The 23,901-nt window shown below is 33.9% G+C and overlaps 1 protein-coding gene across 1 annotated transcript; it reads right to left on the bottom strand.

Annotated features, from left to right (window-relative positions):
• Nucleotides 1–5,619: 5,619 nt before the first annotated feature.
• LOC143252728 (inhibin beta chain-like) lies at nt 5,620–23,594 on the bottom strand. Its single transcript, XM_076505307.1, has 2 exons — nt 22,849–23,594; nt 5,620–10,317 (listed from the first exon to the last, which is right to left on the bottom strand). Exons 1-2 carry the CDS (start codon nt 23,258–23,260, stop codon nt 9,461–9,463), a joined length of 1,269 nt encoding a protein of 422 aa, XP_076361422.1. The 5' UTR covers nt 23,261–23,594; the 3' UTR covers nt 5,620–9,460.
• Between the last annotated feature and the right edge of the window lie 307 nt (nt 23,595–23,901).

Raw genomic sequence — 23,901 nt, 5'->3', positions numbered from 1 at the left:
ACGTGAGATATTTAAAGCCCAAAACCCGTGGCTCAGGGCGAAATCTGAAGACTTATTACATTAAGAACTGAGTTTCGATGCCTGTAGTAGGCACAGCACTGTTTGTCCATTCTTCAGCTTTGCGCTTAACAACAAGCGAACAAAGAAAACATATTCAAACGACATGTTGCCTATCAAATGTAAGTGACTTTCAGTCCGTGGTTGTTACAATGTTGTTCATTTATTGTATGTACCGCCTCCTTAAGATGACATAAAGACTGGATGTTAATATTGTGGATATTGAAAATCAAAAATGTTTGCAAGAAATACTCAAATAAAGTTAGTTAAAAGCGACAGATGGCGTTCAAGTTTAAAAATTATGAAAACCGCGTCTCTGACCTGTTTACAGAACCGTACCCTTAATATAGTAAAAACTTGTTTCTGTTATTTGGTCTAAATAGTTCAAATATACACATGTTCTTATTATTACCATCCATAATTGTGACTTGAATAATAAAATGCCACAACTACTGAAGCCTAAAATTATTTGTTGCAACGGTAGTTTTGAATAAAGGAACATTAATAGTATCTATATAAGTAATCTTAAGTGCTGTGAGCGTTACTCTGCGGGTTCGAATCCTGTCATCAAACATGCTAGTTCTTTCAGCCGCGCGGGACTATTTAAAAGGGACCCTACCTGGTCGTTAACTAAATTTTGACGATTATTAACACTTAACCTTTTGTTGCCAAGCATATTTAAATGTAGTGATATCTCTGGGTCTGCTCCTTAGGCGGTGTTTCAAAATACCTGAAAGACAAGCTAGTCAAAACTTTATCAGACTTAAAGAGGTATGGTCTTTCTCTAAGGAATTACATCAGTGTAAACAGTAGAACACAGTTTAGAACAATATGACAAAGAACTCATAAATTATTTCATTGTTTCTAGTTGAACTAAACAGAAATAGATCCACGTCACGAAACTACCCTTCCACTTATGATAGCTGCCTACAGTGAAATCTTATTAGTAATTATTCTCTTTTTTATAGAGATTCATTATAATAATTTTTCTTTGTTTTGCTTCTCAAGCTTTCGACATTCCTTTTGTTTCCATAGTAATGAGCAGCTTGCGAACTGCAGACTCTACAAGCTGTAAGAACTTGGAGCTCTTTAGATAAAATAGATGTACTAGATTTTCTGGTGTTTATTTTATTAATATCGTTGAAGATTAAAGTGATGTCAGATTTGTAGTTTTATTTCCTTAATATTTAATTGACAGATTATACAGAAGATAGCTATTTGTCAATAGCACCTTTAGCCAACTCTACTTGGACTACTTTTTGTCTGACCAAGTAGTGGGGTTCGACCTCCACTCTTGTAGCGTTCCCACGTTCCTGAAGTGTGACGCACAGGTTTGTTTTTCAAATAAAAGTACGCAAATCATGAATTCACGAATTTTTAGTCTAGGCAAGTTAATCACCAAGCACAAAATGTTAGAAGTATGAGTGCATGTGTTACTAGCAGTTTTAAATAAATGCATGACTTTGGAATATTTCTGCTTCTGCTATTAAAGGTGATGGGGGTTATGTTTTCACCCCTGTGCGTGTGTGTTTGTGAGTAAGATTTCCTAAAAACAATTGAATGTTTTTACAAAAGTTGGTATAACTTTGGACTGCGCCCCAACTTAAAAGTGATTACTTTTTAGAGGATCTTGTTGCAACCTCATATGTTAACATGGTGACCGATGTTTTCACACCGTTTTCCTCTTCGACTCAGTCAAAACTGATCGGATTTTTATGAAACTTGGTGGACATATTAAGAATATTATTCGTCATTCTACTGCTAGAAATTATTTATGTTTCTTAATAACGACAGACAAACTGACATGTTTAATTCTGCTTTTCTTTTTGTGATGGTCAAATATGAACAACGCTGCGTGGAGAAGATGTGTGCTCTACTGCTTACCTCTCTACTTATACTAATATATTTATTCTTAGACTACATACAGGATGATCTGTAAGTCCCTACACATCTATATATCTTATGTATCCAGTGTATCTGTGTGCTGTCCCTCATTCTCGCTGCATAATATTATGTCACAATACGCTCTTCAAGTGTAAATGGGCTTACATCGGCCATATTTCTCTGAAAAATTTATACTACATGAGTAATTGATTATAACATAATAACATATGGATGGGTAGGGAATTACGGGCCACCCTGCATAGTAGTTAGAGCTAGTGGACACTTAGATACTCACTTTGATTAGTACGTGGGTCGGCGGGTAAGTTCATGAACTTAGAATGCAGCAACCAAGGGGTCGATTTCCACATTGAACTTGCAATCATGCAAGTTTGGTCTAAGAGTGTGTATTTTCTTATAGCAAAGTCACATCGGATTATCTTATGAGTCCACAGAGAGGAATCGAACCTCTGATTTTAGCGTTATAAATCTGTAATTTATCGCTGTACCAGCGGGGGACTTGCGCTAAGAAGCAAAAAATTTACGTGACACACACTCAAGAAACCGATTGAACTGAGACCTACACATTATGGTTTCATCAATGCACTATTCGGGAATGTAATTTTCCACTCTGATACTAAATGCGGCCCGGAATAGCCAGGTGGTTTGTGGGGGTGTTATAACGTGAAGGTCAATCCCACTATTTGTTGGTAAAAGAGTAACCCAAGAGTTGGCGATGGATGGTGATGACAAGCTGCCTTCCCTCTAGCTTTTCACTGCTAAATTAGGAATGGTTAGCGCATGTAGCTCTCGTGTAGCCTGGCGCGAAATTAAAATGAAAACAAGACAAGTTTCTTTACAATTTTTTCAAACATTGACTTTTCGCGATTATTTTCTTATCTGCTCAATCTACCAGTTTCGAGGCAATAATTTTTGTCATGAGTTATATATTACGTCAAATAAACCCTTGTTCTGTCTCTCTGGACCCATCGGTGGGCTTAGCAGATAGCCCGATGTGGTTTTGCTATAAGAAAACACACTTATTGGATCCTAGCCAACCAAGCTTGCGCGTCAAGTATGGCAAATATGCTATATCTAATCTATCTGATGTAAACATTTTGAAAGTTTTAAAACAAAGTGACGCCAGTAGGAAAATAATTTAAGAACCTGTATGGCATGTGTTGGACAAAGTTAAAATATTAATTGGGAAAAGAATTGTAATAAAATGTTTTATAGGTTAACCCAATAACTGGAGTAATAGCCTGTTTCCCAAAGTTGTCTCGGCAGCAGACGAACAAAGAAGGTTTATAGACAACAAAGGATCATTTGGACTTTCATGGTTATTCTTGCATACCTAAACTATTAAAATAACAAAAATGTAAGCTCATCTCTTACGTTTAAGGAAGTCGTCAGTTCTTCTCTTACTCTTCTGTGGCGTACTAGCTTCCATTACTTTCGACGGAAACTTATTTCGTAAGTCAATGAACGTATTATAAATATATAACTCTCTTAACTGGAGTCTAACCTGCTTTTTTTGCAATATTAAACTTGTGTTATTTCTTATTATTATTTCAGAATATAGCAAAAAAAAATCAGAGGTTTTTCTCTTGTGAACTTTAGTAATATTCTTAATGAAGTTACGTGGATAGTTATTTTTAGTAATAATATAACATAAAAACGTATGAAAATGACAAAGGATACATTTCAAAATAAATTTGGTTTCGACCCAAAAACAGCAGTATCTGTAAGAAATGATAATATTTAAGAGCATATGGTTAACGTTCTTAATTAATACACGGCTGTTAAAAGCACGTATAATATGCATGTATTTATCAGATGTGTATTTGTAGACGGCTTATAAAATCATAAATACCTCTGTTATGGGTTATAGTCATCTTATTTCTTTGGTATACTTGGATCGTTTCTGTACTTGATAAATTATACACCCATCTTCAATCATAACATATTAAAGTTTCCTTTCATACTGAAAACAAACTAATTGTATTTTTCCGTTGGTCAAATGTATATATCAGTTTCTATGAATTTTTTGAGTTATTCTCCTGAATGTGACTGGTGTTTATTGAGTTGTAAATCATATTTGTAAAAAAAAGAAAACAATAACAAATAGCTTTGGAAGTCATTTACTTTGTCCCAAAGTGACATAACTGCTTACCTTCTCCAAACAATTGCCGAACAATTAGATTTTAAAGTTTTAAAGTTATTACAGTTTAGTAGTTATTAAGAAGATTAATATTAAAGTTTCCTAATGACCTGGATAAAATATTATTTCTAGCGTTTTAAGACCTTAATGAATTCGCGAAACATGGTGTTTTCCTTAACCTTTTATTTTAGAATTAACAACTGATTCTATCAATATATTTTTATGTATAATTTCAAAGATTATCATTTTTAAGCTTCCTAAGAAACATTGGTTAAAAGTACTTTCTGCATATCACATCAGATATGCAATAACATATAATAAAGAAACACCTTTTTGAAGGATTTCTGACGTATTCAAGATTTGTAACAATTAAAATAATATATATTACAATACCCATTCAGAAACAAGACAAAAATGTCTTAAATAAGCATGACCTAAAACAATGTGTTTCTTTATTTCTTACACTTAGAACATTTTAAGACGTTATCGAATATTCTAATCTTACATATGAATAAATTAAATTTGTTTTAACGTTAATGATAAGCATGTGTTAAACTAACTCACCGTTAATAATAATTATTTATCTCTACCAATTACCTTCCAAAGTGGAAGACATATTGACCTTCGGACGTGCTTTAAATGGTAAAATACAAATGCCAATTTGTATTTCACTCACCGGAATTCAAACATCTATACACCTTAAGATTAGGAGCGCCATAACAATAACAGTCAAATCTCACTAATCAATGATACAGATTGCCTATTATGTAGTTTTGCACTAATAAAAAGAAACGTGAAAGGTCTTCCTCTAATGTATTAGCTCAAAATAAAATATGGCGAAAAATGTTAACACAAACAAATAAAGCTAGTACTGAGATGAAATGTAGTTTAACCAATTCTAAAATTATCCATACGAATATTAAGAAAATGCTTATAAACTCTATAGCAGTGGTTAAAAAAACAACAACAACGAATCTTCAGTCAGAGCAAGTCTTAATTGAATTTTATCTTTTTTTACCAATATTTTTGGATAAATTATTTCTGTTTTGAGCTGCGTAAGAAAGGATGCTCTATACGATGAACTTTGATGCATTATTTAACAGATGAATGTCCACTCTAAAAATTCCGTTTTGGTTATATGCAAACTTTTGTTAAGATGTTTTAAATAATAATGCTATTCTATTAATTGTTGATAACCTAGCATAAAGTGTTTCACTTCCTTTGTTTTTCCTCACTTGAAATTCTTTCTCTCTAAGTGATAGAGTGTTTTCTTGTTTGTTGGTTTTTAATACAGACTAGGCTCACTCACTACTACGGCTGCGTCTTTGCTACCTTTATATTTTTTAAAATTATCAGTAATTAATCATTTAAACATAACACTCATCATTTGTAGTATTATCGTTTCTATTTTCTTCCTTTAGAAGCATTTTAAGAGGCAGTAAGTTAAAAGCCAAATATAAAATAAAAGAGTTATTCCTACACAAGCAAAAGCTTTTATTCAAAATTCTACACCAACGATACACTGAATTTTATCCACAACAGAATATCACAGGGCATTTCACATGTTTTGATTTAATTATCGCCTCACAATTTAGCATTGATACTAAAATCACGTGCAACAAAATGCACTTTACAACACTAAGTATGACGTATTCTATTAAAAAAATAAATTACCGACGAGATATTAATTTTCACTTATATACTGTCTAACAAATCATTATGACCAAGGAAAGTTTCAAGTCTTTTCTAATCCTTACAAATAGCCAGACAAAAAAAAAAAAAAAAGATTAAGTTATACCAAGTGCTCATCCTACGATTTGTTCACTTGTGGTAGGTTTGCTTCCTCCTAACTATATCTCTATAAAACATTATTCTACGATCTGTTTCAGTTGTGGTAGGTTTATTTCCTCCTAACTATATCTCTATAAAACATTATTCTACGATCTATTTCAGTTGTGGTAGGTTTATTTCCTCATAACTATATCTCTATAAAAACATTATTCTACGATCTGTTTCAGTTGTGGTAGGTTTATTTTCTCCTAACTATTTCTCTATAAAAACATTATTTTACGATCTGTTTCAGTTGTGGCATGTTTACTTCCTTCTAACTATATCTCTATAAAAACATTATTCTACGATTTATTTCAGTTGTGGTAGGTTTATTTCCTCATAACTATATCTCTATAAAAACATTATTCTACGATCTGTTTCAGTTGTGGTAGGTTTATTTTCTCCTAACTATTTCTCTATAAAAACATTATTTTACGATCTGTTTCAGTTGTGGCAGGTTTACTTCCTTCTAACTATATCTCTATAAAAACATTATTCTACGATTTATTTCAGTTGTGGTAGGTTTACTACCTCCTAACTATTTCTCTTGTTTTGTTTGTTTTTTGGAATTTCGCACAAAGCTACTCGAGGGCTATCTGTGCTAGCCGTCCCTAATTTAGCAGTGTAAGACTAGAGGGAAGGCAGCTAGTCATCACCACCCACCGCCAACTCTTGGGCTACTCTTTTACCAATGAATAGTGGGATTGACCGTAACATTATAACGCCCCCACGGCTGGGAGGGCGAGCATGTTTGGCGCGACGGGGATGCGAACCCGCGACCCTCAGATTACGAAGCGCACGCCTTAACGCTCTAGGCCATGCCGGGCCCAACTATTTCTCTATAAAAACATTATTCTACGATCTGTTTCAGTTGTGGTAGGTTTATTTCCTCCTAATTATATCTCTATAAAGACATTACTCTACGATTTATTTCAGTTGAAGTAGATTTACTTTTTCCTAACTATATCTATCTCAATAAAAACATTATTCTACGATCTAATTCAGCTGAAGTAGGGAAGTAGGTTTACTTCTTCCTAACTATATCTCTATAAAAACATTATTCTACGATCTATTTCAGTTGAAGTAGATTTACTTTTTCCTAACTATATCTATCTCAATAAAAACATTATTCTACGATCTAATTCAGCTGAAGTAGGGAAGTAGATTTACTTCTTCCTAACTATATCTCTATAAAGACATTATTCTACGATCTAATTCAGCTGGAGTAGGTTTACTTCCTCCTAACTATATCTGTATAAAAACATTATTCAGTGATCTATTTCAGTTGTGGTAGGTTTACTTCCTCCTAACTACATCTCTATAAAAACATTATCTCATTTGTGAGTTCTTGGTTCAGTATTGGAATATAAACACTGAAATCAACATGTAAAAATAGCTTTCTTAGAATCGTAGCTTTATTGGAAAGAGAAATAAAAAAGAGTGATAATTTGATATTAACTTATTCATCTGTAAGAGAAATGGTCATTGTTTTGATGTCCACCTTTCATTTATTTCCTACAGGCACATGAGTAAATAGTACATTCAGTTTCTATCCTTTCGATCCTAACTGGCTTTGAAATAAATTTGAAGTTTGCCTTGTGTTTTGTAGTTGTTTTTTCAGAACATCTTGTCCCGATCTTCACCAGTGACATCATGATGTGTACTTCATCTTGTCTTAAGGCCAGCGAACCAGTATATTTAAGTTACATTTGTTTTATATAGTTCACCCATACGTTCAGTTATTATTCCACTAATTTAAGCCTCCTGCTTTTATTGATAGTGGTATTTTTGCATTACGTTTGTTATATATCTATAAATGTGTGTGTATGCGTGTATTTTGTTTTGTTACACGTCTAGTTTATCTCTTTAGTTCTTCACTTCAACTTTTCAGTTTGTTTTTACCAACAAGATCCACAATGCTCCAGTTATTAGCAAACTTTTAACTACCTGTTAGCTAATGACTCTTATTTAAGATAAGCGCACAACTAATTTGTTTTGAGATGTTAGTAAAATATTTTTAAAATATTCCCAAGCTGCACTTTTGAATACCATGTTCTCACTTCCAAATTCTGTAGCCTGTATTGCGTGGAATGACTAGCTTTAGTAAGCATTACGAATATATCAGTCATTGGCTTTCTCAAGTCTCATTGTAGCTTTGAATTTTCAAAAACTTCGTGAACGATTTCAGGACATAAGAGAGTGAGTTTTAGCCTTTAGAGAAAAGGTATTTTCGCCTTCTGAAAGCTTTATACTAAAACTTGGAGATGTCACTGTTCATACAGAATACATGGCATGATGCATTATACCGTTATGAACACTAATCAAATTGGCAAGCAAAGAATCAGTAAAAACAAATAAATTATGAAACAATAAAAACACCTATGTTACTTGGTAATAACGTAGAACCAATAATGCAGTGAATTTAGATATATATCTATAAATATGCCGATTTTTTAACAATTACGAGTTAATATCGCTCAAAAACTAGACTTATAATTCTCTCTTTGTTAAATGATCAACGCTATAGATACTGATTACAAGTTAGATTTAATAAGTATTGTGCAAGATATTTGGTGGTCATGTTAAGTTTATATCCAAAATTATTCCACAGTCTTAATTGTTTTTGTCTTACAGTTATTAATGATCATAAGCTGTATAAGAACTTTTAATTATAAGTATATGATTCGTACGTCTTACCTATTGGCAAGATTCTGAATAATGTGCCACTAGGTGAGCTAGAATGGATATTGCCTTACTAAGACACTTGTAATAACGTTTGATAACAGATTCAACGAAGGAGGCAGTATTACTAACATCGGCTGTGAATGTTATAATTTTAAAAGAAATTTCAGACGGTGGGATTTTTGCATAATCTGTTTTAAAACTCTCTTTGCTTAAGTTTTTATATAGTTTAACTAGCTTAGTAATTAACCCTTAAAAAGCAGGAATGTTGTATGTGGCAGAATCAATTGAAGATGGCCGCCGTTTAAGGATTAATGATATGTAGCAAGTTTCCTGTTCTGGCTTTGAGTTACTAAATATCAGGGATGTCATGATTAAATAAAACATATTTAATATACCTTATGAAAAAAATATTTCGTGATTGTCGGGCTTTAATTAGAGTTTATAAAACCAAACAAGCCATTTATTTATGAGTACAGCTATAATGAGAATTTCAAATATAAGACTTTACTGGCCTCTTTAAGCAAAGGTAAAATTCTGAATTTGTTAGATGGTATACCATGAACAGAAATTCGAGCGAAAACGTAGCATTGGAGAATAACATTTTTGTTTTCATGACGTGTAAAACAAAGGCACCACAAACTATCACAGTACGTCTTGGACTAATTCAAAGATTCAAAATCACCCGCAACCAGAGCTGAGATTGGCTTCTGACCTGATCTAACTCAGCAAAATATAATATCACTTTTATTTTGGAACCGAAAGACGAACCAGAAACCATTCGAGCTATTACCTTTCAATTTATCGACACTGTACTAGGACGGATTTTCAAACTATTTACAGTTATTACTATGTGCAACCACATTCCTCCACCTTCATATTTGGAAGATCGGCCTTGTAAATGTTTCGGTCTCCATCAATATACACTATTGACATTTTTGTCAACTTTGTTGGAGCACAGCAAGGAGTGATGGATGCAAATGGATTTTTCCGACGGTATTCATCTAAAACTTGAGAATAATAATAGCGATCCGGAAATAAGTCTGGCGTCAGTGGGGATCGACCACACTCCCCCACGCAGTAATTAGCGCTGTATCCTCTTGGCCACATGATCCAATCATCCCAGTTCAGCTGTTTGAAACTAACCCAGAGGCTTTGTTTACAGCATTGAGTGGTGTGGGCGTTACACGTGAGAGCGTATCTCCTGGTTCTCCGTCGAGGTATGGGTTCTGTAGTTAATGTTAAGAAGGGTCTGATACCGGGTGTGGGAGGATGATGATGCCTGTGAGAATGGCGGTGTCTTCTTCGATGACCTCTCCTTTCGATCCTGTTTACGCCAGTGAAAAGAACAGGTTCTACAGTTGAGCCACAACCACTACAGTCCACAAGAAGAGTTAATTTTTTACTTTCTGGTTTAGAAAACCATTCTCGTACCGGAAGGAGTAGGTTGAATCTCTGCCATCCAAATTCAAACGAATCAACATCATGGGACTGTAGCCATCTCAGGGTATTCACACTACTGTTTGGGGTACGATCCACCTGGAATACATATAACGTTAGATTGTTTCTGGGTGGTAACTCATCTGAAGTTGTCGGAAATTTTTGGCGGAGTTGGATCCATAGATTTGCGGAAGCCACACGAAGCCGTTGGGAGCGGCTCTGGGGATGATAGAAGTCGAGCAGAATATTTTCATTCAGTTTCTCGCCTGTAAGAAACAAATTCTAAGTTTATGTATTACTTCATACTGACTATCTCTTCTCAAAATAAAAAATCTGGGCACGACATAATCATGTTTGTTTGTTTTTGTTAAGCACAAAGTTACTCAATTTACTATTTGAGCTGTTTTCATCAGAGAGTTACATTGTGTAGCTTGGTACTTAACTACAAAACAAATAAACAAGCTTTCTCATGGTAGCAAATAGTAATCTGTACAATTCCAGATAGTAGCAATTTAAATAGTTTTAATATGGATGTTCAACTTCCACGTAGGCTATATCAAACATATGAAAATAAAGTTTAGGGTTCTTAATTTAGCCATCATTACACTTCTCATTTGTGTTGCTGAAATTATGTCGGTAAGTAATTGCCGTAACTTAGACTAAAATTATGACTGTAAAAGGTTTTGTCTGATGTGCTGAGAAACTTACGCATGCAACTTATCCAACAAATTGTAGCAAAAGGGAATTACCGTAAACCTCTGGGCCCGACATAGCCAAGCGTGTAAAGGCGTTCGACTCGTAATTCGAGGGTCGCGGGTTCGCATCCCCGTCGCGCCAAACATGCTCGCCCTTTCAGCCGTGGGGGCGTCATAATGTGACGGTCAATCCCACTATTCGTTGTTAAAAGAGTAGCCCCATAGTTGGCGGTGGGTGGTGATGACTAGCTCCCTTCCCTCCAGTCTTACACTGCTAAATTAGGGTAGCTATGCGCGAAATTCAAAACAAACAAACAAACCGTAAACCTCTACGAGAAGTTAAGCAACAGATTTTGTAACTGATCATACTGAGGATTAAGTGGTTTATTCTTGTAAATCTGAAGCAATGAGTGCAGTGGCTTATTCTATAGATACGAAAATCACAATACAATGTACTAATGAACTAGAGAAATTAGGTTAAGTAATTTATTATGGATTTAAAATACCAAAGGTGGTATGATAAAGTAAGTGAATTTTAAAAGTCTGAACCTCTGAGAATAATACCTTTGATTAGATGATCAATTCTGGGTCTCAAACTCCAAAAGCAGCACAGTAAACAGCGAAATATCATTCTAGATAACTGAATAATCGAAGTTTATTTTACTGAGCTAATGGAGTTAGTTTTAGATCTGAAACCCTGATATTAAGGCAGTAGGCTAAGTGAGCTATTCAAAATAAACGATCTATTCTTAAAATTGGCGAAGAGTGTAATAGCTTATACGACTTATGCTAGATTTGAAACATTGGTATTAAAATAACAGACAAAGTGAGCTATTCACTAAAATATATTATCTGTTCTGAACGTGGTGAATAGTGCAATAACTTATGCAGCTTATTCTAGATCTGAATAATCGAGTTCAGTGTAATATGTTTAAGTCACATAATTAGAGTTATGAGTGAAATACATGAAATTAAGTATAATACTGTAAGTTTGGTGAATGTAATGCAATACGTTAGATGGCATATTCTAATACAACTTAATAAACGAATGTCAAGCACTAGGATAAGAGACCTGTTTCAAAACCTGAATAACTAAGAGAAGTAGGGTGATTTTAGTGACTTACTCTGCTAACTGAATTACATAGTCTTCACATATGGTCAATTCAAATTATAATAAGCACCAAACTGTAAAGATAAACCGTAGATTGATCTGTACAATTAAATCAATCGGTTGCTTGAGTTTGAAAGATGATGTATCATCACATATTTTCAACACCAAACTAATTAGATAACATTTTCCAACTGATGAATAATAGTAATAACAAACTTTCTCAACAAGTTAGGAACTTGTAACTAAACGAAGAAATTGATTGTTTCGGGATGTACGTACAAAGTACTATATGCGATAACCATCCCAAATTTTGAATTCTTTTTTTGTAAGGATGGCTGTCATCAACAACACCCATGACCAGCTTTCGATTAGTGATATAAGACTCCAATGAGCGGACTGTATTTTACCAGCAATACATTGTCAAGTAAAGAGAGTTGCAAATTTGATTATATTAATTTTATATTTTTGTTTACATATGTGTGGTTTCATATGAGAAATCCGAGTAGGTGTGGTTTTAACCATCAAATATGATTCCAAATATGAATTACTGTCATTCTATTTAAATTAATCCAATGTTTGTATAGCTCATGTTGATAAAATTTTCCTTGCTGTTCCTGGGTACTCATTTTTGTATGTATGTACGTTTATAAATATAAAGTTCAATTTAACTTCAGAAGCTGGTCAGTTTTGAATTTCGCGCAAAGCTACTCTAGGGCTATTTACGTTCCAGAAACCGTAACTAAAACACTTCAAAACTCCAAGCATTTCTATCTTTTAAGAGTTCTAATAAAGACTTAAACTTTGTGCACTATTTCAACTTTTACCTCAGTAAAGGACTAATTTTAATCTGTTCTCTTTTAATGAAATGTAAACATTATAATTATATTCAATTAATAATCTCATAATAAAAAACTATAGGAACTACACGTAATAAAATACTACCGAAACGTATGAGGGGTGGGTCCTAGGTGGTTAATAATCACGTATTTTACTACTTCTGTAGTTTCCGTGGTGATAGATACAAAACCTTAACAGCAAATATTACTTTAGACTTAATTATTGATTAGAAGGACAAATAAAACTGTCTGACGATTAGCTTGTACAGCGTCACCGCAGAGACATTATTTTTAAGACCTTAGTAAGGTCTTGTTACATTGTTTCTTTATAATAGATAATATTTTTGTTAATCAAGTAAACTTTTAAATGGTATTGTGAGGTTTCTACTTTCTTTGCAAGATACACGAGTAACTGCTTAACTTTGAGGGACTTAAATGTACTTGTGTGATGTATAAAGTTCTAAAAAAGTGTTTGCGCAAAATGTATCACTGTTGTTTTTGCTTGTTACCATATTTTATGGCTTTTACCAAATGCTGCCATTATGTGACATGATTTGTGATAATACAGAATCATTAAGGACACAAGGGCAAGAAAAAAAAAAAATTGTGTTTTTATCTCTGTGTGTATCTATGTCAGATTAACTAATTTTATTCTCACGAATACGAATACACAGAAACGCCCACCAGTTACACAGCAGTATGTCTGCGGGCTTACAACGCTTGAAACCAGGTTTCATACCCGTAGTAGATAGAGTACAGACAACTCATCGAGTAGCTTTGTGCTTAATTTGAAAGAAATAAACAAAATATTTTCCCCACCCACTGGCACAGCGGTATGACTCACACCGCTAGAAACAAGGTTTTGATACCCGTTGTGAGTAGAGCACAATTAGCCCATTGTGTAACTGTGTGCTTAATTCAAAACAAACAATATAAATACAAAGTGATCTTGAATATGAAAATCAACAAGTCATGTGACAACCACAGCCGATATAATATCGCTATGAAACGACATGTGCCAAAAGTATATTTGATGTTTGGCATTTTGTAGGAAGTGTGATGCTACAGAAAATTTGTTGTTTCTGGGAATTATTGTTAGCTCAATTTTTTTAAACACAGAATTGTGTTAAGATCATGCATTTAAGAATTCCAATACAGAGATACTGTTTGTACTTAATGGCTCTGGAAAACAAAATAATATGGATCAATTTGGGCAACCAGTATCATTCAGAAAAGTACCTACAACAAGTCATATCTCAGCTATGATAATAAAAGTTCGGCGTTTTTGAACAGATGAAATTCCTCGAACACAAAGGTCAGTGGCAAGAGATCCATATACCCAGGCAGTATAATCAAGAAGATCTCCATCTGGAAAAGTGACACAATTCATGAGTACACAAGTTGGTTCCTTGACGTATTTGTTCAGCCGTGCATGCCTTAAGCAGCTGAGGAATGAAATGGTTATTTATACTCTCCATATGAAGGCATGAAGTTCAAATCGCCGGATATAGCGCCAGTGGATAACTGTTGAATCGGGCTGTTGAAAGGTGCAGTAGAAAACCCTCGTTTTTTGTACATTAGATGGATATGGGGAACAAAGAGAGGAGCGGTGAGCTTTTAAACATGACAGCCTTAGAATGCAGTCTTTTTGAATAAAAACTACGTTGCCTGGCTATTGTAAAAATACATGGCTAGCAGATAGAGCATGAACGAACGTGGTGACATGAAGTGTAACGATGTGGTGAGGCTCTAAAACCGTTCTAGTATAACATATTTAGCATTTGTACAACAAGTGAAGTGTGTTTGTAATTTATTTGTGATAAAGAAAATGGTCAGGGGAAAAAAGTGTGCCGACATTTCAGCTCTTTGTATATTTACGTCAGATAAATTCACGAATACAAAGTGTTTGTTTGTTTTTGAATTTCGCGCAAAGCTACACGAGGGCTATCTGCACTAGCCGTCCCTTATTTTGCAATGTAAGACTAGAGGGAAGGCAGCTAGTCATCACCACCCACCGCCAACTCTTGGGCTACTCTTTTATCAACGAATAGTGAGATTAACCGTCACATTATAACACATCCACGGCTGAAAGGGCGAGCATGTTTAACCACTTGGCCATGCCGAGCCCGTTAATTAGTCCAGCAAGCCTTGGTTGAGTTTTTGATGATCTTATTTGTGTGTGTTTTCCTACTTTTATTGGTCGATTATTTTTCATTTGTTTCTAGATTAAGCTCAAGTTTTCCCCTTACGTTAAAGGATTATATTAAAATAGAAAAGTGAGAAATTATCATTAAGCATATATTATTGACCAAATAATATTGGGGTATAATTTGATTCCTTAAAAGTTAAATATAGATAATACAACAATGATAACTCAGGTGTTGTATTACATTGCTAATTCTAAAGTTCATTATAACATTACCTATTTGATGTTGGCTTTCACAATTTGTAGGGCATATCGAAGGAATTTACTCATTTTGACTTTTATGTTATGTATATTAACCATGAAGCTATAAAGGCGAAACGTTGGTTAAAAATATATTGTTTTCTATTATATTTGAAGTGTAAAGGTAATTGTTTCTTAACTTTTATCAAAATTATCTATTTAAATGACCAAAGTAAAAGCATCTTAAATTCAATTTCACCTATCATATCTTCGAAATATTTATATACTGATTTTCTCAGTTTCAAAATCTAACGTAGTAAAGAGCTTAAACTTGTTATTTTATACAAAATTTGCAGTGTCATAAAAACAGAATACAATAAGTCTTACTCAAGTAAATAGATTCTGTTTAAATTACACTGCACAACAAATTTTTGCTTCTTGAACACTGTTGGGTGTTCCTTATAGATTTTTGGCTGTTGATCACGAAAATCACATCCAAATTTGTCCATCACGTACCGTTTCATCGAAATCTTCAGTTTTGTCAGGACATTGCTACAATGGAAAAACGATATCAGGGCAACTGGAATCTGTCAATGCTTGCTGACTGCTGTTGGACACTGTAACGTGATGCACCGGACATTGAATACAAACGAAAATCAGGAGCAAAACACTTTTAATTATGTTGAACTTAATAGCATATTAGAAACATAAACGCAATTAAATACGTTATTGCCGGTAAACAGTTAACTGTCTATTTCTCAGAGTTCCTACGTGATGAAGCAAAACTAAAACTATATTTGTGCATATCCACCAGGTACCTGTCACAATCAGCAAAAGCTTTTCAAAAAGCAAAACTTTTCAAAAAAATTGTTGTGCAGTGTAATTTCTTAAAAATAGTCTGTAAAACTCATCACGCACACTGAAAAACCACATTCTTCCACTCTACACAACTTCTGCCTTTTAGAAACACATCATTTTCTTACGACTTTCTTTTGTGCAATAAATATTTACAAATGTTGTAATTTGTCTTTGTCGAACCTCATTTACCCTGACTGGAGATTACTCCAGATTACGCATTTTAAAAATGTGTTAGTTAACTTTTCACAATAAATCAGACCCAAATTTAACGCAACTGTCTTCTGGTGTTTTCTTTTTAGAAACAGAAGTTATTGTGAAAAAAATCCCCTGGTCATAAGTTAGCAACTCCTATCCAACAAAAAAGAATCACTAATATCTATATGTTGAAATTCCCATGTCTGACTCATAAATGCAAACCATAGGACCTTATACATGTAGTGATTACTAGTTAATTTTCATCCAACAATAAACATATTCACACAAGTATGTAGGACTCAACAGCGTTTGTTTAATTAGTACATAAATGAGAATTTAAAACGAGATTTAAAAAATAGTAACATGCGATATTTCGTTAAAGTGACTTTATCTGTTTCATTACATTAAATTACAAAAATTACAAACGTGTCTTGCGTCGTATGTAAATTCATAATCTTAAAATCTATGCCATAAAGCGGCTTGTGTCTCTTTGTTTGCCGGTGACTAAAGTTTTCTAGTTCTCTGACCTCTGATCATCACGAAATTTTTGGAATTTGTTTATATATTTTAATGGGTTTCTGAAATTACTTACTTTATTCCTTTTCATATTTTTACGACTTTGACAGCCAGTTGAATTTTCCCTTAGCGCCAGTGAACGACACACACCGTCTACGAGAAACCATGAATTAAATGCCACGCCTAGCATGGGTATTTGCTAGTAAATATACATCATCCTAATCACTGATTTTCATGTAAGACTTCCACTATTCTCAAGACGACTGGCACGTTAACCTTTCTGTTAACCTGAAGATGACCTAAGAAGGTCGAAACGTTGTTCTGTACTTTATTTTAATTAAAGTTTTAATACCCATAATAACCGTCTTGAGAATACACTTTTACTTCAAGTGGGTTTCTCATTTACACATGAAACTTCTGCTCTTTTATTAAAAAATCTATCTTTATTTCACGTCTGTTCTCACGTTATTTTCATATGATATAATTTAGGTTTGGTTTTTTGTTGCTATATGGGTCTGTATGAACAAACGACGGAACTAGTCCATTCTAGGTGATGTCTCTGCTCACCTGAACAGTTACAAAATGATCAGTTCCTATGAGCTTTATAGTAAAAGTGGAAACAAGGTACTTCTAAAGCAGTAAAAACTGTAAATATTGTTTTTATCTTTTTCTGCGCGGCAACTAAATCTTCTTGATTGATTCACGTGCAAAGGAAACAGCAACACAGAAAAATCTTTGAAAGTTGTCTCAAAGTGACAGGAACGATATATAATGTGTTCCTTCCAGAAGATCATTATACATAAAAAATATTTCTTGCTGACAAATATTTTTGTACTCTCAAAACTGTAAAGCAACCTTTTGTCATCTCGAAAGTGTTCTGTTTAAAGAGTAAATAAAACCAAAATTATTAGTAACAAATATTTGTATTCCTTGCTTTTGAAGTTCATATATCATACTGTGTTGTGTCTTTCAGAGTGCATAATAATTTTCGTAATTCATAGCATGTCCACATTTTACTGACGTCACGACAGTGCAAAATGCAACATTAATCGTCTCTTCTGTGAGTCTTTTTAGTGTCTACTAATTGACTGACAGACAACACATTACTGTAGAGTGGTTAAAACAAGTGACCCCTCCATGCGACCTTCAGCCTCCTTTAGGAAAAACTAACCATGATACTGTGTATATTTTAGCTTATTCAAAGTTTATTGAAATAATTATAAGTTTGTTGTATCGTCTTCCGGAAAATTGAAACATAAACTTCAAACCTCGTTCTTTATCTATTTTGATTTATAATAAAAATAAATGTAATAATAAATTCGTTTTAAAGCAGAAGAGAGATTTAAAAAAAATGTAAAACAAGTTATGAAAAATTGTTTGATTTTAAGTAATGGATTATAAATCTCTTAAGTTATTTAATTAGAGAATTACAATTGAACCTTACAATTATCTATACTTCTTAATCCAATAAAAAGGTATTGGCGAAATGTAAACGTTTTGTTAGTTAATTTACATAATTATCAGTACTGATACGTTTAAAGGCCCGGCATGGCCAGCTGGTTAAGGCACTCGACTCATAATCCGAGGTTCGCAAGTTCGAATCCCCATCACACCAAACACGCTCGCCTTTTCAGCTGTGTGGCCGTTATAATGTGCGATAAATCCCAATATTCGTTGGTAAAAGAGTGGCCCAAGAGTTGCCGATGGCTGGTGATGAGTAGTTGCCTTTCCTCTAGTCTTACACTGCAAAATTAGGTAAGGGTAGCGCAGATAGCCGTCGTGTAGCTTTGCGCGAAGGTCAATACAAACCAATGATACGTTACGAAAGAAAAAAAAATAAAGACACATTCCTGCGACGTCATGTATAAAACGCCAACTCATAACATAAATCAGAACAATTCATTTATTATACTTATCAAAGGCTACTTATTTTTCTTAATTGATCATTTTGCATTACATATACATATTCATGTTACTCTAATATTTATTATGATGTTCAGTATCTTTAACGTATTGGAGACTATTCATGCTCTGTACTTCTCAATATGAGTTGTTAAATTCTATGCTATAAGATAGCTTTAGCACAAAAGGTATGAGATTAATTTCCTTAGTAGAAAAGTAAGATTACAAACTTATCATAAATAGAAAGTTTGTTTTCCTTTCCAATCACTACCACATTCTATTTAATAGAATAGTTATAAAGTGCGGGGGCGCTTCTCTCTTTCACGATCTTGGAGAGAAACCGTCCTTTTTCTTTAGATATTTTTTTATTAAACAAATTCTCTTTTAAATTACGAATAAAAACATGTTTTCTTTTTGTGTGTCCCCGTCACACCAAATATGCTCGCTCTTTCAGTCATGTGGGCGTTATAATGTTACGATCAATCGCACTATTCGTTGGTAAAAGAATAGCCCAAGAGATAGCGGTGGATGGTGATGACTAGCTGCCTTCCATTTAGTCTTACAAAATTAGAAGTTACTAGCGCGGATAGCCCTCGTGTAGCTTTGCGCGAAATTCAAAACGAACCAAATAAAACCCTTTGTGTGTCAAAGTTTCAAACATTTTGTAACCTGCTTAATCATTTTACTTCTGTTGTATTTATTCAAGACTTCTTTTAATTTATCAAAATTGCACTTTTTGGAACGGTTTGGAAGTAATAGATTATTGTTTAGTTTTATGTAAGTATTATGAAACAATACAAAACAAAATTAATCTTAAGCCGTTATTATTATCATATAGATTTTAAAAGTAATTTCAAGTTTGATAGGCTGACCTCGGTAAGTCTATTCTTCTAATTAACCGAAGGCAAGTTACTGTTGTTTTGTGTGTGCGTGTGTGTTTTTTGTGCTTTTTTCAATTGTAGATTGTGTTTGAAGACATCTTTGAAACTTGCTTTAGTGAAAGTAAAGTTGTAATTGATTTCCTTTCTTATAGAATGTGTAATCCTTATTTTCTTTGGGATTATTATAATTAGTGAAATTTCAAGACCAATGTATTCCAGATATGGAAACTGATTGAATAGTTGTATGCTTATGGACTTTCTAAAGTTGTGCTAAATTGTTTAAAATGGGAGGCCAATTTAATATTAGTAAAATCAATAACATTTTATATCGTCACTAAAATATTTTATGAGTGTAAAATTTTGTTTTACAATGAATTTATTTTGATCTCACCTATGAAAACAAATACTTTCGTTTCTACAACGTAAGGATAGTGGTAAAACTTAACACACACACAAAATTACTTCTAACGATTAATGTGAAGGGCTACGTATCTGAAAACCTTAAATTTCCGAGCACCAATATATCACTGAATATGTTTTTCACTTTCAGCTACTTGAGTATTATAACTGTGGGGAATGTTGCAAACTAACTATGTCTTGGGAGCCTTGACTTGACTATTTAGCCCAATTGTCACATAAACGGGCGCTCAAGTTGAGAACAAAGTTCCGAGTTAATTTGTACAAGCAAAACATTTGTATATTAAAATATTTTGTAAAAAGAGAAAGAAATAAAAAATAATAATTAACTTAGTTTGTGCGATATTTATAAGTTATGAAACTTGCAAAATTAATAAAAGCTTGAAATTTATCAAAATATTACTATTAGACATGGTCTTCTCTTCAATTTGAAGAAAAACCTAAAACACAGTTTCAACATAACCAAAAGTAATGTGTGTTTATTTTGGATACTAAATTCTGACTGAGAATCTTTTGTATATTGACTGGCAAACATGAAAGTATGATATTTTATAAAATAAATCTTTAAATATAATGTATTCAGTGGGATATTATTTTATTAACAAAAAATTACAGGGTAAATTACAATAGAGTATTAAATTGAGAAAGATAAAATAAGCTTCCTACTTGTGGGGTCTGCCTTTGACCCCCAGTGGCTCAGCGGTATGTCTGCGGACTTACAGCGCTAAAAACCGGGTTTCGATACCCGAGGTGGGCAGAGCACAGATAGCCCATTATGTACCTTTGTGCTTAATTCAAAAAACAACAAACATGGTCTGCCTTAATACGACTCGTTTCTGGTTTCGCTTGTACATATATTCGTAAAAGAGAATGAACCCTTGCTGATTTTGTGTTTCTGTGTGTATAAAGGTATGTAGATAGATAGCTTTCAAATCTGTGTGCGAGACCTATCGATACTAAATTTTTTTTCTAATTGTTTTCCTTCTTCTCTTGTTACAGGAGTAAAATTTTCTGCTTGTTTCTTTGTAGTTTTATCCGATGTCTTAGTTTCCCTGGTGTCTGAAAGCTTCTTACAGATAATCGTCATCAAGTTGCGAATTTATAATTAATTTAACATGTATTAAAGTTTTGGATTTAAATTCACACTACTAGTTAAAGAGGTATTATTAGATGATTATATCTTGGTTATTTTATGGATAGTTTTCGAACGAGAAATTTTGAAGCTCCTATTTTATTTTATTTAAACGAATGTGTTGTTCGAATTTCGTGCAAAGTTACACGAAGGCTATCTGCGCTAGCCGTCCCTAATTTAGCAGTGTAAGATTAGAGAGAAGGCAGCTAGTCATCACCACCCACTGCCAGCTCGTGGGCTACTCTTTTACCAACAAATAGTGGGATTGACCGCATCATTATAACGCTCCCACGGCTGAAATTGCGAGTATGTTTGGTGTGACGGGGATTCGAACCCGCGACCCTCGGATTACAAGTCGAGTGCCTTAACCATCTGACCATGCTGGGCCAAACAAATCTGTAAAATCGTCTGTAACTTTAAGCGTCAGTGCTTAGTTTCTAGAGGGAAAAAATAGAAATCGAGGCTGTTATTTGAAATGGTGAAGGGGGTAATCGTCCTTTAACACCAATTCATAGTTTTACCAAATCAGTTTTAAAATTCATCACAGCATTTTCACCCTGGGACTTAAAAGTAAAATCCAAAAAAAAAAAAAAGTTTCAGATGTTAGATAAAGAGAAATCCGGGAGAAATTAGAAACTTTTTACGTCTGATACTTGCTTATGTTAGGTCTTCTGCTCTTTTAAACTTAAAACTGACCGTTATATAAATGAATTAAAACGTTTTATAAAGTTTCCTGTACTAAGCAAAGAAGGGTAGGAGGAAATAGTTTGTACCAAGTAGCTCGTGAAATAATTGTTTTTTTTTAAGTACAGATCTGAGATAGAATACTGTTTGCTTTGCTGAGGGTTCAATAACGTTTCGACATTACTTTCGTAAAATACAGTTTTATTTTTTATTTTGTTGCATCCTAGCCCTCATCAATCAAGATAAGAGAGATCTAAGAATAAACATGCAAAAGTTCAGTTATTATAAATCATCTGTGATACTCTGTCGTGTACTGATTCAAGAATAAAATAATTTTAAATATACTTTTACTTTGTTTCTTACCATTACTTCCCAGAAATAAACGACCCTGCTTCTACATTTATTCTTCCCAGACGTCCCTGTTTTTATTCCTCTGTATCCGTTTTGTTTAGATAATTATTAAAATGTGCAAAAACCACATCACTCAACTGTACCAATGCAGATTTCATTACTATAAGTGTTCTTTACTTATGAAATATTTGATATAGGTAACTAAGTATAATCTAACAAGCTTTGAGATTAGCTTTAATAACTAATTAAACAGGTTCAATTTGTACTTCCTTTCAAATTGTTCAGGACACCTTATCTATCAAATCTACTAAGTTGCAGCATTTAAAGTAAAAACAACAGAGAAGTACCGGTTCTTTTTTTTTTATTCCTTCCCCCAGGTGGCTCAAAGATAAGTTTGAGGCTTCAAACCCGAAAATTATGAGTTTTAGTGTTAGTAGCACATAAACGTTAACTGTGCATATTAACAGAAGCATGCTAATTTACATGTAAATAATCAGTTAGGTATCTCGTTTTTTAAGCACCTTAAGAAAATTTTTTGAATTCTTAATTTGAAGATAATTTCAATAACCAAGATTTAACTTACGTATAAATTAAAACACGATTATCACAAATGGTTGTTATTCACGTCATGAGGATCCTAAACTCGTAACGTCGTTAACTTGAAGAATTAAAAAACAATTAATTTGTGCCGAATTTTAACATATCGAATTTTTGACAAGATGAATATTCAACACGACGTTTTATTATTAGTTTTCTCGGCGTGTCTGGTCTAGAATGATTATATAATATAATATAAAGTAATATAAAGAAACACCCATCATATTTTAACTTACCTGGTTCAGAGAAGACAATAATTTCTGAGGTCTTGCCATAGTACTCTTCATGCTTTTCTTGTTCCTGTTCTTGGACAGTTTCTTCCACCGGTTGGTCCTGAGGCAGCACCTCCAGAAACAGATGACCCGAGCTCCGTTGGAAAGCTTCTAGAAGAACTTCTCGTGCTACGGGAACTGTCATGTTTGGTCGCTGGTTTAGGTTTAGTTTCGAAAGAATCTGCTGTTTGATAGCCTCGAGCTTCAACTGCTCACTCACGTGCCGGTCGGATACCGTGAGACATTGCGGACAAGGGTTTATTGGCAGTGCGTCTTGTCGCCTCGAGCCATGGTTCTGAGACTGCACTACTGACTGCAATAGGGCTGCTGCCACCAGGCACACGAGAGCTACCACAGATTCTCTGGACACATGCATCCCTCTTCTACTAAGTTTAGTGGGGTACTGGGCAATGCCTCCGGCAGACCCTGGAACTTCACGAAATTTTGACGATTAATACCCCGACTAGCGGCCAGCGTTTGAAGCTTCGAAGTGGTATAAGGTATTCTAACCAGATTAATTTTTAATTTTGTTCACTATCGTCTTATCAAGGTACGGGATAACCGCCAAGAAGGCGCCATTCTACGCATGGATTTTACAAGGTTACACACTTGTGGTTCCTACTTGTTACCAGTAGCTTTCTAGCTCCAAGTGCGAGCTAACGTGCACTTGCTCCACTAGTCGGTCTGTTTTCTCTCCTTCAGTTAACCGTACCCGCTGCCCGCTCTCACGTGACTCAAGCCACAACGAAGCTTAAAAGCCTCCGACATACTAGCAATAAAGAGTTGCGCAAGCCTCTTCTAAGTTAGAATAAAATATTACATTAAATGAAACTGTAAAAATTGAAGTAAGATTTAGGGTACTTAAAATTACTTTTAAAACGACTATACGAGATTAGTCTAGTGTAGAAATCTACAAATTTTCATTCCCTGCTTGGAATTTGGTAAATTATTATTTTTTAACTTAATTGACTAATTCCTCCAGAGACAGACAAAAATTATCTGAAAAATTTGTACTAA

Source organism: Tachypleus tridentatus, chromosome 6 (genome assembly GCF_004210375.1).
Source record: "Tachypleus tridentatus isolate NWPU-2018 chromosome 6, ASM421037v1, whole genome shotgun sequence".
NCBI lineage: Eukaryota > Metazoa > Arthropoda > Merostomata > Xiphosura > Limulidae > Tachypleus > Tachypleus tridentatus.
This window is presented reverse-complemented; position numbering and strand designations above follow the sequence as displayed.

Bases quoted from the DNA above. Each gene is read 5' to 3' on its own strand.
- LOC143252728 (XM_076505307.1), bottom strand. From the start codon at position 23,260: ATGCATGTGTCCAGAGAATCTGTGGTAGCTCTCGTGTGCCTGGTGGCA. The intron at 10,318-22,848 runs GTAAGTTAAAAT...TGTTTCTTACAG, and splicing joins TATTGTCTTCTCTGAACCAG to GCGAGAAACTGAATGAAAAT.